Genomic DNA, 14,880 nt, shown 5'->3' on the forward strand with positions numbered 1-14,880 from the left:
GCCACGAGCCCCATTTGGGCCCTGTTCAGAAGAGCCAGAATGAGGCACGTGAGACCTGTCAGCTCGATTGGCTCACATGGGCCAGGCGTGGCCCTCCCCTCCTAAGGCAACCCTGGAAGAATGCACCAGAGGTCGGGAGGCAGGTGGTGAGTGAGGAGCCACTGCATGCCCCTAAGGTGGAGAGATGTATGGAAGCTTCATGCATACACCCTGTGAAGACTCCTGTATGCACGCACGCTCCCTGCTTTAATATATCAACGCAGACCGTAAAGATCCTTGTGTGTATGCCCAGTGGGGCTAATGAGGCAAAAGCAGGCAAAGAAAACTCACTGCTAGAGTGGGAGAACTTAAGCGGTTTTAGGTTAAAACAAAAAAGTGTTGTGTAGTTTTTGTGTGAAATACTTGTTTTTTGTTACTTGTTACCTTGTCTGCATTATTGTAACCTTAACAGGATCCATCAAACTACCCTAGGGAATCTATGATTTTAGGTATTTAAAATGGTTAGCTCTAGCGTTTGGCCTGCTGTCCTCTGGCGGGCCCTTCCTGGAGATTGGTTTGAGGCAGTATGTACAATAACATAAAAAAAGCAATGTTGCTACATGGAAGCATTATGCATCGGTAAGCCAGGCCCTCTGTGAACGTCTAATGAGCGTTATCGAATCCTGTTCCTCCTACATTATTTCAGTGTTGACAATCACTCCGCTGTCCATCGAGCACAAGGCCTATCAATAAGTACCTCGCCTGAGGCTGGGTAGGGGTTATTGTAAACGTGCTGCAAACATGCTGCGTGGCCAGACGGTTGTGCCGCAGGCCACGGGAGTTTGCAGGGCCGCAGGCGCAAGGGGGCGCCCGCGCACGCCGGAAAACTACAGCTCCCAGCAGCGGCTCGGCGGACGGCGCCTGCCCGGCGTCCCACGTGACACGGTCTCCGGCCGCCGTCCGTCACGTGCGCAAGGAGAGGCGGTTCTCGGCGGCCCGGTCAGCTGACCCCTGCCCGGTCCAGCTCTGGTCGGCAAGATGGCTGCTTACCTGCAGTGGCGCCGCTTCGTGTTCTTTGACAGGGAGACGGTGAAGGAGCCGGCCGGGCCCGACGGGGGCGGAGCCGGCGGAGCGAAGCCCTTCGCCCTTCCGCCGGGCATCACCGTCTGCGACTCGGGCAGAGGCAGCCTGGTTTTTGGGGATATCCTTGCCCGGGGCTCCCTCAGGAGGACGCCGTCTGGCGACCTCCCCCACCTTGGAGGTTAGCGCGGGCAGTGAAGCAGGGATTCCCCCGCCCCCTTTTAATGCTAGCGGGTAGGAGAGAGGTTGGGCGCCTTTCCCCCTCTTTGGGCGCCAGTGCGGCGGGATGAGATTTAGGAGTGGCCAAGGCCTTTCCCCTTTGGGCGTCAGAGGGAAATGCACAGATTGAGCCACCTGCCGCTGCTGCCAACCGATGGGGAAGGCCAGTGAGATCGCGCCATCCAGGGTCGGCAGCTTCGTGACAAGGTTGCTCCCCGTGCCTGGCTGGTGGTGTAATGTTCAAATATTTGCATGTCTGCTTCACGTCACTAAATTGTCCCCCACTAATCTCAGCCCACGGGTCCAGGGCTGGGTGAGCTGTGTGGCCTGAACTCCCACTTACTCCTAGAGGAGAGGGCTTCTGAGTGGGGCTGAGACACACTGATGGTGTGGAGTGGAAGAAACTTGCTCTCCCACCACCTGTGCGTTGCCTGTTTTGTGAAGAAATGAAATGGAAAGTGTGTGAGTGATGTATAATGCAGTCAAACTTCAGAATATTTCTCCTTTATAGAAAGAGAGTTTTGGGTAGTTAACTGGGGTATGGTAAGCACTCACTGAAACCGCAAGGTGTGGTTTTGCTGACATATTGTGTGTTTTTGGAATCGCTCAGGCTTTAGGAAGTGTGGTCCATTTTCTTTGTTGCATGATGCACGTGAAGACACTTGTGAATGTGTTCTGCGTGGCTGAGAATCACTGCTGGTAAGAACTAGAAAGTTTTGCCTAGTGTACTCTATTTCATCTATGTACTAGAAACAAGGTGACCACCCTCATCTTGAAATACGCTATGGGTTCTATATAGCAAGGTTCTGAAAGCCTCCCGTGAGGCGCTTCTCATTGGGAGTCGTCAAAAGTGTTTAGTACCTCGCAGCACTGGGCCCTAAACTAAAGTAGGACGTCTGTTAGGTGTGCGCCGAGCTGTTGTTTTGTTTTTCAGTTGCCCTTTGGCATATAGAAAACGTCTGCCTCTTCCAACTCCAGGTCACCTGCACGTTAAAATGTTCACTAAATGTTTTGTTGCCCTGCGATCGCTTCAGTGACTGGAACAATAGCTAGTATAAGTATATTTGGCCAGCTGTCAATAAATAAGGGTAGCTTAAGAAGGGTTTGGTTGTGATATGTGTGGTTTCATTTTGTTTTCTCTGAGTACCTTGACTATCCTCTACATATGGAGGGTCAGATCTGGTTCTTGCCACGCTCCCTTCAGCTGAGCAGTTTCCAGGCTTACAAGCTGAGGGTGACTCACCTGTACCAGCTGAAGCAGCACAGCATCTTGGTTTCTGTTGGTGAAGATGAAGAAGGCATTAACCCGCTGGTAAGTGAAATGACAAAGAGGACATGAGCTCATCTTGTGTGCTTTTCTGAGGAAGAACAATGTATTGGGATTAGTTTGGGAATGTCTTTGGTGTAAAAACAGTGTGTTAAATTCTCACCCTATGGGCTTAAAAGGGACCAGGTTGTGGCCCCAATATACCTTAAGACCATATCTACTCACATTCTGTCTGTGTTGTTTGCAGGTTAAAGTCTGGAACTTAGAGAAACGAGATGGTGGGAATCCTCTTTGCACAAGGATTTTCCCAGCAATACCGGGTAACAAACCTACAGTTGTGTCCTGCATAACTGTCCATGAGACTCTTAACTTCATGGCTATCGGTAAGTGAAAAGCCAAACGCCTCCTGAAGGTGCCGAACAAACTCTGAAGTTAATATGATGGAATGAAAATGGATTGGTCCTACAGAAGGCAGCGTAGAGCGTTCTGACATTTTCACGTCACATGCTTTTCACCCTAAAGAGAATGAACCTGACGCTAGTTGAGAATGCCAGTAATTACTTGCAAAAGTTTGGCAAATCTTGATTTTTACCATAATTTTTACCATAAAACAAGATTTAATGTTCTATTGAGGTTTAAAAGTTAGGTACATACTCTTTTTCTATATTGCAAGAAAGGAAAGAACAGAAACAAAAAGGACACTCGGGTAATTTTGACCCCAAATTGAGATTTTGTTCAGGCGGAGGAGAATGGGTTTTGCAATATGGTAATACCAGGCTATAAAATATATAGGAAAGATAAAGAACGTAACACTGGTGGGGGAGTTGCATTGTATGTTAAAGAAACCGTAGTCAAATAAGGTGCCAATCTGAAATGAAACAAACTGTACCATAGACTCACTATGGATAGAAATTGCATGCTCGGCCGGATTTATACCTTCCGCGCCCTACGGCACAGCATCTTCAGCGCCGCCGCCCTCTCCTCACCCCCGCTTACAGCTGATGTTTGTGTTTTTTGTAATTTTAAATATGTATTTTTTTGTTATTGTATTGAATAAATGTGATTAAAACAATCACATTGGTAGCAGGTAAGTGCTACTTTACTGCACATGTTTCCTTCCTTGACTTTTGCTTCGCAAACGCGCTAGTGATAGCCTCACAGTCCATATCTTTTTAAAAGTTATCCTTCAGTAGTTAAAAGGGTCCAGGCTTCTGACCCTCGGGAGCACCAGGCTAAGGGCTTTAGACCCGGAGGGAGTGCTGGGGCTGAAATCCCGCAGTTCTTTTCCCGGCTTCAGCCCCGGAGGGCAGGGTGCTGGGGCTTGGGGCTTTAGCTACGAGGGGAGCGCTGGTTTCAGCCCCGGCGTGACCCTCCCCTGCTGAAACTGGGAGCGGGGCTGTACGAGCTCTGGCGCCCCCGCCCCCCAGGCAGAAGGCGGGAATGGAGCCTTGGGGCTGAAGCCCCAGCACTCCCCTGAGATCTAAAGGCCTGAGCCCTGGTGCTCCCAAGGGTCAGAAGCCCTGATACCCCCAGAGCCCTGACTCCCCGCTACCTGCAGTCCCAACCCCACTCGGTGTCTGAAGTCTGTACGGTCTTGTTCAGAGTTACGGACAACCTCCATTCCCGAGGTGTCCGTAACGCTGAGGTTCTACTGTATCATTGGGTTGTCTATCATTTTTAAAATAAGCTTACGCTAACCACTTTTAACCACATATGTACAAACTTTTTAACTTTTAACCCACCTTTAACTTTTACATGACCCTAGAACGCCAGTGCCCCTAGGCACGTGCCTAATTGGAAATCTGGTCCCGGTTGCATGCTTGACTAAAAAAAGGTATAGCAGTAGGCATAGGTTACCAACCACCTGACCGGGATGGTGACAGCGATTCTGAAATGATAAGGTTGGCTGGAGAGAGGCTCTAGAAGCAGAAAGCGCAGTTATAATGGGTGATTTCAGCTTGCCTTATGACGACTGGGTGAATGTCACGTTGTGGCGTGACGCAGAGATAAAATTTTGAGACGGCATGAGTGACTGCTTCTTGGAGCAGCTAGTTCTGGAACCCACAAGGGGCAGATGAGCACGATTTGTTGGGGGAAGAATCAGCACGGCTTTTTGTAAAGGAAAGTCGCGCCTCACCAACTTATTTGGATTCTTTGAGGGTGTCAACAATCACTTGGACAAAGGTGATCCAGTGGATATAGCGTACTAGGACTTTCAGGAAGCCTTTGACGAGGTCCATCACCAAAGGCTCTTATGCAGGCTAAATAGTCATGGGATAAGAGAGAAGGTCTTCTCGTGGATCAGTAACTTGTCCAGAGACTTGTTCTAAAAATGTGACTTTTGACCAACTGGTTTCCTTCCGTTTTACAATGTTGACTTTTATAGTGCTAATTATGTACATGAGGCGCACTGTGTGCTTTAAAACAACTGTTACACAAAACTGGTTCCAGCGAGTCAGGCATCTGTTGTAGCAAAGCAAAACAAAAAAGAGCAATAGGAGAAAATAAACCATAAAGAAAGCGTCCGTGTAAGAAACGGACTTTCTCAAACAGGAGAGCTTTGCACTGGGCCAGGAGATGGCCGTGAAGAAGTCCTGGTAGACCCTACTCAGGAAAGGAGTTTGATACATGTGTCCGTGAAGTGAGAAGACCGTGGGACCGCCCCGGTACGCATATCTGTCTGGGAAACAACAAGGAGGATCCAGCTGACTGCAGCTGCCTTGGACTTAATACTAGTCAATGTTTGGAAAGTGCCATAGACATAAACAGTTTAGTCCTTTTCCTTCAACAGGCTTTGCAGATGGAAGCGTTGTGCTTACAAAAGGGGACATCACACGAGACCGACACAGTAAGACCCAGATCTTACATGAAGGCAATTACCCAGTCACTGGCCTTGCCTTCCGCCAGTCTGGGAAAATCACCCACCTTTTTGTTGTCACCACGGAGAACATCCAGGTAAGATATTGGCTTGACAAAGCTGTAATGGAGGTCAGACTCTGGCCCACTGATTGTAACGGCGCCTGGTTATTTATCACCAATCTGCCGTTCGATGTAATCTCTAAAAAATCATATTTCCTTCACAGTCCTATATGCTGTCGGTGAAAGATTATCCTCGTCTGGAGCTGGACACGCATGGTTGCGGTTTACGCTGCTCCACGCTCAGCGACCCCTCCCAGGACCTCCAGTTCATTGTGGCAGGAAACGAATGTGTGTATCTGTACCAGCCAGATGAGCGTGGCCCCTGCTTTGCCTTTGAGGGACAGAAGTTGATCGTTCACTGGTATCGGGGATACCTCGTCATCGTTTCCAAGGACCGGAAGAGCTCTCCAAAGTAAGACTCCAGGAAGCAGATGAGACCATTTTACATGTATTCACTGTGCAGTTTTTGTTCTTTGCAGCTCTCCTGGCGCTTTGTTGTGCAAGGCTGTTGTGACACAGATCCCCATTGCTCTCAGCTGGCAGAGGGCTCGCTGGTCTGTAACAGCAACTCCTAACAGGCCTGTCGCTTTCATAGTATTCATTCAGAAAGAGTACCAGTTGCGGGTTTTAAATGGTTATGATTATCCTCGTAAATGTAGGTACGGCTGCTGTGTAAGGAGTTATGTGTATATCCACTGGAAATGTGTTCTGATAGTTTGTATCAAGGTGTTAATCCCCAGCAGCGGTGAAGAACTGATTTCCTGCCAGAACAAAGAGATCTGTCCGTCCGTCTGTTGACACGTATTGTCTCATTCGCCATCCCCAGTCTGAGCTAAATGCAGAGGAAGAATTGTGAGATTTAACAGGAAGAGCAGAACAGCAAGGGGCTCAGAACCTTTTCCAGAGATGCACTTCAGCGATTTACTAGACTGTATCTGGGGACAAGGAAACCATCCTGAATTCCTCTGCCTAGGAGGTAATCGGGTGGTGCGATTACATTCATGAAAATAGGGTCTCAATCAGGTTTGGCTGAAAACCCTGCAAAAAGGCTTTGGGTAAGATAATCTTATTTGGACAGAAGGTCAGACAGTTCAGGTTAGTGTCTAGGAATGGTGTTACAATTTTGTTTGATAGGTAACCCTTCTGTTTCCATTATCCTTACTCACTATCTCATAAATCTTGATCTTTGATGATAAACTTATGATTGTTTTCACTCTAAGTGGAACTCAGTGCTGTAGTATTGTACGGGATGCTGCTCCTGAGCAGAATCATTCAAGATGATGTGTACGCTGTTGCCTTAGGGGACAGCAAACCTCTTATTACTGTGAGTGTTCAGTGATTAAGGAGCTGAACGCTACAGGGGAAGGCTTCAAAGGGATTTCGGAACTGGAGTGCACCTGTCGTTAACCTGCAAGGCAAAGTAAGGGGTGACATAGCCCAGAGGAGATGGTTTGGGGGCTAACAGGCTGGAAGTGTCAGGGAGCTGACACCCAGTTAAGCAGCAGCAAATCTCTCTCTAGCTGGAGGCTGAGTGGGTAACAAGGTGACTCTCAGTCCTGGGCACCCCGAGAATCGTCCCAGGTGTTGACTGACATTACTGTGGCATGTGATTAGTATTAGAGCTCTGGCAAAAGCTGCTATGGATTGATCTGAATCTACAGAATCCAGTCATTGCTCCTGGGATAGCGGTATGCACCACCCTCCAGAGCCAGTGGGATCTGTCACCACCCTTTTATAACTCAGATATGATTTCTCCCATCTAGTATGTGGACTAACAACGTACGACATACTCGCATGGTTGTTCAGGGGTTTGTATCCCGGCTCTAAGTGTGTTAAGGAGACGCTATTGAGAATGTGACTCAGAAATCCAAGAGCATGTGTGTTAAACTCTTGCTCTTTCTTCTGGTATCCAGATCAGAGTTTGCTGGGAGCGACCCGCAGAACTCCGACAAGCAAATCTTGAATGTCTACGACCTATGTAACAAGTTCATCGCGTACAGCTCGGTCTTCGATGACGTGGTGGATGTCTTAGCAGAGTGGGGGTCTCTCTACGTGCTGACTAGAGATGGGAAGATCCATGCGCTTCAGGAGAGGGATACGCAGACCAAACTTGAGGCAAGCCACCTTCTTAATCTGCGTTTTATGGCTTCAGAATTGTAAAAGCTCCACAGATGAGAGGTTGAGAAGACAGCACTTTGGACAAGTGAGTTATATGTCGGCAGTGTCGTTGTTGCCTTGTTGCTCCCAGAATATTGGCGAGAGAAGGTGGGTGAGGGACCAGTAGAAGATGCGACTTCACTGACCTTGTCTGTAAGTGAGTTATATATCAGATGAGCTAACAGCTTCTCTGCACAGCCAAGTCATTGTAGACAACTTAGTCTCTTATGCAGATCTGTAGAGGGCTTTCGACAGCATTGAGTGGAAGGAACACCTAGCCTTGCGGGCACTTATGACATTTACCTGATGAGGAGCGTAGCAAGTGAAATATGTCACTGTCTAGAGCAGAGGGTCAAACACCTTGTTCCCTGTGATGGATTTATTTCAGATGTGGCAGAATCTAAGATTTTTATTTAAAAAAAAAAAAAAATCTAGTCCTTGTGGCTGTGAAGGAAACTTCTTCAAATGTGAATCAACAAGAATGCCTCAGTTCATAATCTTCCTGAATCTGCAGACAGTCTGAGACACAGTAGCTTTGAGAGGTGTGAACTCTCTCATTAATCTCAGTGGAGTATTCATTTTTAAGCCTTATAATGGACACTTGAATGTAAGCATTAATTATGTAATTGATGACCAGTTGGTGAGTGGTATGGGGAAGGAGATGGGAATTGCTGCTAAGAAGGAAATGCAGAGGGAAGAGAGGAGGAAATATCTGAAGACCGAGTTGAGGGACGGAAACAGAGAAAGGAGGATAAGGCGGGAAGAGAAACAAAGGGCAGAAATAACGGTGTACCTGAAGGGAAGCAGATTTTCCTGTTGCATGAGTCTGAATGTGATAATAAGGGACTGAACAAATAATTACTGACAGTTCTGTTATTAAAAGCCAGATTCTACTACTGATCTCTGTGGTAACCTGCCATTGATCTCAGTAGAAGGTCTGTGCATCGAGGAGAGCGTGTTGTCCTGAACACGTTCTTTGGCCTGTGGACTGTAATTGAAAATTAAATTTGGGCCTTGCCACAGAATGAATTTGACATCTCCTTCCAGAGATTTAACTTTTCTGGTTTGTGAGTCTTGAGGAGACGGCCGTATGTGGTGTAGGGAAAGGAGGCACAGGGACAGAGAGGGTTAAACATAAGAGTGACCATACTGGGTGAGACCAGTGGTCCATCAGGTGCATTATCCTGTCTTCTGACAGTGGCCAGTGGTAGATGCGTCAGAGGGAATGAACAGATTAGGGCAGTTACTGAATGATTCAACCCCTGTCATCCAGTCCCAGCTTCTTGCAGTTAGATGTTTAGGGACATACAATGTTGCATCCCTGACCATCTTGGCCAATAGCCATTGATGGACTTATCCTCCATGAACTTATCTAATTCCTATTAGAAACCATTTGTTGTTTTGGCCTTGACTGCATCCCCTGACACGTTTACGAGTTCCACAGGTAAACTATGCAGTTTTTGAGGAAGTATTTACCTTTCTTTTAAATCTGTTGCCTGTTAATTTCATCGGGTGACCCCTGGGTCTTGTGTTATGTGAAGTGGTAAATAAATCTTCCTTATTTACTCTCTTGACACCATTCATGATTTTATAGACCTCAGCATATCCCCACTTCATCATTTACTTTCTACGTTGAATGACAGTCCCAGTCTTTTTAATCTCTACTCATATTAAAGCTGTTGCATTCCCCTAATCGTTGTTCCCCTTCTCTGTATTTTTTTGAGTTCTAATATATCTTTTTTGAGATGTGGCAACCAGAATTGTATGCAGTATTCAAGATGTGGGCATACCATGGATTTATCGTGTCATTATGGTATTTTCTCTTATTATGTATCCCTTTCCAAATGGTTCCTTACATTCTGTTAGCCATTTTGACGACTGCTGCAATGGATGTTTTCAGAAAACTTTCCATGATGATTCCGAGATCTATCTTGAGTGGTAACAGCTAATTTAGACCCATCATTTTGTATGTGTAGTTGAGATATGTTTTCCAGTGTGCATTATTTTGCATTTATTGGCATTGAATTTCATCTGCCATTTTGTTGCCCAGTCACCCAGTTTTGAGAGATCCCTTTGTAACTCTTCAGTGTCAGCTCTGGACTTAACTGTCTTGAGTAACTTTATACCATCAGCAAACTTTGCCACCTCACTGTTCATGGCCTTATGAATATGTGGAACAGTATAGGTTCCAATACAGATCCTTGATGTAACCCACCGTTTACCTTTTTCTGCTGTGAAAACGAACCATTTATTCCTCACCTTTGTTTTCTGTTCTTTCATCAGTTACTGATCCACAAGAGGACCTTCCCTCTTATCCCATGACTGCCTACACTGCTAAAAGCCTTTGGTGAGGGACATGGTCAAAGGCTTTCTCAAAGTCCAAGTACACTGTATCCACTCAATCACCCGTGTCCACATATTTGTCGACCCCTACAAAGAATTCTAATAGATTGGTCAAACGTGATTGCTCTTTACAAAAGCAGTGTTAACTCTTTTCCAACAAATTGTGTTCATGTGCGTATCAGATAATCCTTTTGTTTACTACGGTTTCACCCAATTTACCTAATATTGAAGTTAGGCTTACCGGCCTGTAATTGCCAGGATCACCTCTAGGGATGTAAATACAGTTTAAAACATTTACTCTAATAATTTAAAGTATTGAAATTATGTCGGGATGAAAGGGAGAGGAGCTGGGGTCTTTGGGGCTGCCTGGCTGGGGCTCCTGCAGGCTGGCTGCCGCTTACTGGTTAACCATTTAACCTTTTACATCCCTAATCACCTCTAGAGCCTTTTTTTTAAAAATCTGCATTATATTAGCTACCTTCCAGTCATCTGGTACAGAGGCTGATTTAAGCAATAGATTACATACTACACTTAGGAGTTCTGAAATTTCATATTTGAATTCCTGTAGAACTCTTGGATGAATACCATCTGGACCTGACAATTTATTACTGTTTAATTTATCAGTTTGTTCCAAACCCTTGTCCACTGACACCACAATCTGGGCCAGTTGCTCATATTTGTATGGCTCATGTGTGGCCCTCTGCAGTGAAGAGGGATGCGAAGAATTCACTGATCTCCTCCTCAATGGCTTTGTCTTCTTCAAGTGTTCCTTTAGCACCTTATTCATTCAGGGGCCTCACTGGTGGTTTGGCAGGCTTCCTGCTTCTGATGTACTTTAAAAAAATTGACTGTTAGTTTTGTGTCTCTTGCTAGCTGCTAATTAGGCCTGCCAAATTATACTTTTATACTGGATTTGCCAGAGTTTGTTCTTTTCTGTTTTCCTCAGTAGGATTTGACTTCCAATTTTTGAAGGATTCCTTTTTGTCTCTAACTGCCTTTTTCATTCTGTTCCGTCATGGTGGCATTTATTTGCTCCTGTTACTGGTTTATTTTTTCCTTTGGGATATACATTTAGTTTGAATGTCTAATATGGTGGTTTTTAAAAAGTTTCTGTGCACTCGCAGGCTTTTCACTCTTGTGATTGTTCCTTTTAACTTCCATTTAACTAGCTTCCTCATTTTTGTGTAGTTCCCCTTTTTGAAGTTAAATGCTACTGTGGTGGGCTTCTTTTGTATTTCCTCCCTACAAGGATGTTAAATTTATTTACACTATGGTCACTATTACTGAGTGGTTCAGTTATATTCACCTCTTGAACCAGATCCTATGCTCCGCTTAGGACTAAGCCAAGAATTACCTCTTTACCTTGTAGGTGCCAGGACTAGCTGCCTCAAGAAGCAGTCACTAATGGTGTCTAGAAACTTTATTTCTGCATCCCTTCTGGGGTGACATGCACCCAGTCAATATGGGAATATTTGAAACCCCCCATTATTATTGAGTTTTCTATTTTTATAGCCTCTCTAATCTCCCTGAGCATTTCACAGTTACCGTTGTCAACATTCTGGTCAGGTGGTCGGTAGTACATTCCTACTGTTGCACTCTTATTCCAGCATGGCATTTCTATCCATAGAGATTCTGTGGTACAGTTTGGTTCATTTAAGGTTTTTACTATATTTGATTCTGTGCTTTCTTTTATATATAGTGCCACTACCCCACCAGCACAACCTACTCTGTCATTCCCATGTGTTTTGTATCCTGATGTTACTGTCCCATTGATTGTCATCATTCCACCAAGTTTCTGTGATGCCTGTTACATCAATATTCTCACTTAACAACAGGCACCAAGTTCACCCATCTTAGCGTTTACGCTTTTTGCATTTGTACGCAAGCACCTATAACATTTGTCAGTGTTTACTTGTCTGTCTTCATGTGATGTGATCAAATGGGAATCTTTTTCTATTGACTGTTTCTCTTCAGGTGTATAACCATACACCTGCTAAAATGAACACTGTTCATGGTACTTGGGAGTAAAGCGAGCCAACTATGAAAACTAAAGATTGTACATATTTTAATAATTGTAATCTGTGAACATATGACTCTTGAGAATCCTAGATTAAGGTAGCAATAGGTCCCAAATGATTGACGTTGAAACCAAATTAGTTAATGCTCTGAAGGTACGGTTTTGTGTAAGGGTTGAGTATTTTTATTAACCCTGCTGTCAGTCAAAGATTTCAACACAAGTGGTTTTCCACTGGGCTGAGACCGCTTCTGAGCTTAGAGATAAGAATGAGCGTTTAACCCTGCCCATTAGTACATGAGGCCTTATTTAATATCAGTCTAATTAAAAAAATCAAATGTACTTTACAAGGAGCTGTTTTATAGAAAGGGAAACTGAAGAAGAGTGGTTAAATTATTGTTCAAAGTTACAAGGCAAATCGAGGGCCAAGTTCTGGATAAAACCTAGGTCTCTTGGCTCGCTGCCCTTTGTCAATTCACATAGCTTGTGGTAGTTGTAAAGAAATTGTGCTCCATTGCCTTGAGGATGGGTGATAGAGCTGGAGTCTCTGCTTTGTACGAAGCCACATGGTGTGTCCCTCTCCCACGAAAGAATATCTTGGTGAAAATGATCATTGTTCACCTGTGAAAATAGCCACCTTGTGACTGTTCTGTTGGGTAATGCATTAGCTGCCATACACAGATCTGGGGGTATAACAGGTAGCAAAGGGCTTGAGCGGGTGTCACTGAGGGAGAGACGGTTTCCTTCTGCCATCCTTTCTTCCTAGTGATTCAGCACAATTTTTTTTTCCGTACAGAAGCTGGACAGCTCTGCTGAGGCAGCTCCTGCAGCTGAATTTCGTTCTCTGCAGAACTGGTAACCTCCATTCCTAAGTGCTGGTCACACCCATCCCTGCTTTCTGAAGGCCTTTCCTTCCCAATATCGTAGTGCAGCACATACTGTAGCATGCCTGTCACCTCTTATCTGTGTGTCCATGCTACGCCAGAAGGGTCTGGGTCACAAACGGAACAGCCCTTCTCTCTAGCACATGGTCTGGCACACATTGTGCTAGGCAGCTGAGGCAATAACGTCCCTCCTCTCCTCTTTCCCAGTTCAAGGAGCGTCTTCTTCTCTTTCACATAACAGGCATTGGGGTTGGAAAAGTCCATAGCAATGGAGAACAAGACACTGAGGAGCACTCAGGTAAAGGAACAGACTTTGCATTCGTCAGGGCTTAGATTGTTCATGGTAATTGTATATCTCGTAATAAAATAATGTGTATATCTCAGCTCTGCAAATCTGTCGGGATAATTTAATAGGTCAGGCTTAAAATCTACTCACCTTCCCTTTACAGTTTTAAGGGGGTGGGAGAAAACAAAAATCAAACAATATTACTTTCCCATTTTTAGAAAACAATTACAAGTAAAAGGTACCTAAGGTTGTGGTCTCTGCACTGTTTGTCTTAGTTGAAATATAGTGCTTAAATCAAAAGGAGAGGGTGAGAGAGTAAAGGGATTATACCACTTATCCCTCTAATTCTGCCATTTACTGAATAGATCAGTCCTAGCTGGGTATTAATTAAGTTAAAAGTTTGATCATTTTGTAAAGACTTCCATAAATATGCAGATATAAGTTAATGTTTGCACAGCATTTTGAAAGTGAAAAGTTCTATATAAGGACTAAGTGTTTTTCTTAATGACTTTTTGTGAATAGCTGAACATTTATGAACTTAATAATACAACACATATGATTTCCAATCCTGCAAACGCTTACTACAAAAGTCAATAGGACTGTTCACAGTAGTGTGTGCTATGTCTGCTAGTGCTCACAGAATTGAGCTCTAGGGTCCAATACTGCAAGACAGTGAGTGCCTTCTGGGAGTGCTGCACATTTCCCAACAGGAGTTTATACTCTTTGCAAACCTTCTCGTGTGTTAGTTTAAATATTTGATATTTTGCTCAGTTTAGGAAGATGCGGTTGCCACTTGGGGAACACATTTAGCTGCGGTGGAATGAGCTTTCAGTTGGCAGACAGCACTGGAAAGAAAACCTGCACAATTATGGATTTGGGGGATTTGCTTTAATTTTTAAAATATGTGAAACACATTGTTCATAGGATGAAAATGGCCTGAAAAACAGAGTTATCCGAGTGGGCACCAGGAAGAGTCAGGTGAGTTTTTGCTTATTGTATTAGCTTCTTTTCTGGTATGGCCATATTGCTGAGTCTCTGTTCAATGGGGACAGTTGTGACTTGAGAACCCTATAGCTGCATCTCCTAAAAGCAGAAAATCTGGGTGGCTGATTTTAACTTTAAAAATATGATGTACAGCAGTTACCCTCTGGAAATAAGTGTGTATCTCTGTTATTTATAGATTAAACCCAAATGAAGTCCAGCATCTATCAGGTTTCCTGTTCAATAGGGAAGTGTTGTCTAGTGGTCAGAGTGAAAGACTAGGAATCAGTATTCCCTTGTTCTGTTCCCGTCTCTACCACTGACACGGTGTGATTTATGGCAAGTCTCTTAGGGCCACATCTTCAAAAAAGTGGCTTCTAGATTTTGGGTGCCCAGGTCTTACGTACCGAGCACCTGATTTTCAGAGGTGCTGAGTTTTCTTACCTCAAGTCACTAGAAGGTGCAGATGGAAATTGGGATCCAGATGTTTCAAGTTTGGGCACCCAAGCTCTTGAAAATTTAGCTCTTTATTTAACTGTGCTGCCATTTTCTCATCTGTAAAATGGGGACAATTTGTGGATACTTCACAGAAAGTCTGGGGCATGAGGCTTCATTCATTCATATTAGTAAAGCACCTTAAGATCCTTGTATTAAGCACAAAGTATTATTAGATGGAAATAAATTTACTTATATTTGTTTATGCAGATGAGCTATCTTTCTCAAACCAAAAGCCCAAGTCCTCCTCAGACCC

General features: G+C 44.6%; 1 protein-coding gene across 5 annotated transcripts in view; it reads left to right on the top strand.

The window, feature by feature from the left end:
• Positions 1 to 954: 954 nt before the first annotated feature.
• The window catches only part of LOC140901580 (porphobilinogen deaminase-like), a 29,713-nt gene continuing 15,787 nt past the window's right edge, over positions 955 to 14,880 (top strand). The window contains exons 1-8 of one of the 5 annotated variants that reach the window (XM_073320664.1): positions 955 to 1,180; positions 2,442 to 2,590; positions 2,793 to 2,928; positions 5,337 to 5,500; positions 5,629 to 5,876; positions 7,378 to 7,579; positions 13,104 to 13,160; positions 14,073 to 14,126. In XM_073320664.1, the coding sequence (XP_073176765.1) occupies positions 1,018 to 1,180; positions 2,442 to 2,590; positions 2,793 to 2,928; positions 5,337 to 5,500; positions 5,629 to 5,876; positions 7,378 to 7,579; positions 13,104 to 13,160; positions 14,073 to 14,126 (1,173 nt within the window). In that variant the 5' untranslated portion in view covers positions 955 to 1,017. Of the gene's footprint in view, positions 1,181 to 2,441; positions 2,591 to 2,792; positions 2,929 to 5,336; positions 5,501 to 5,628; positions 5,877 to 7,377; positions 7,668 to 13,069; positions 13,161 to 14,072; positions 14,127 to 14,880 lie in introns of those variants that run through there. The other 4 variants (XM_073320662.1, XM_073320663.1, XM_073320665.1 and 1 more) reach the window with 4 other exon arrangements.

The sequence above is a fragment of the Lepidochelys kempii genome, chromosome 22 (genome assembly GCF_965140265.1).
Source record: "Lepidochelys kempii isolate rLepKem1 chromosome 22, rLepKem1.hap2, whole genome shotgun sequence".
Classification (NCBI taxonomy): domain Eukaryota; kingdom Metazoa; phylum Chordata; order Testudines; family Cheloniidae; genus Lepidochelys; species Lepidochelys kempii.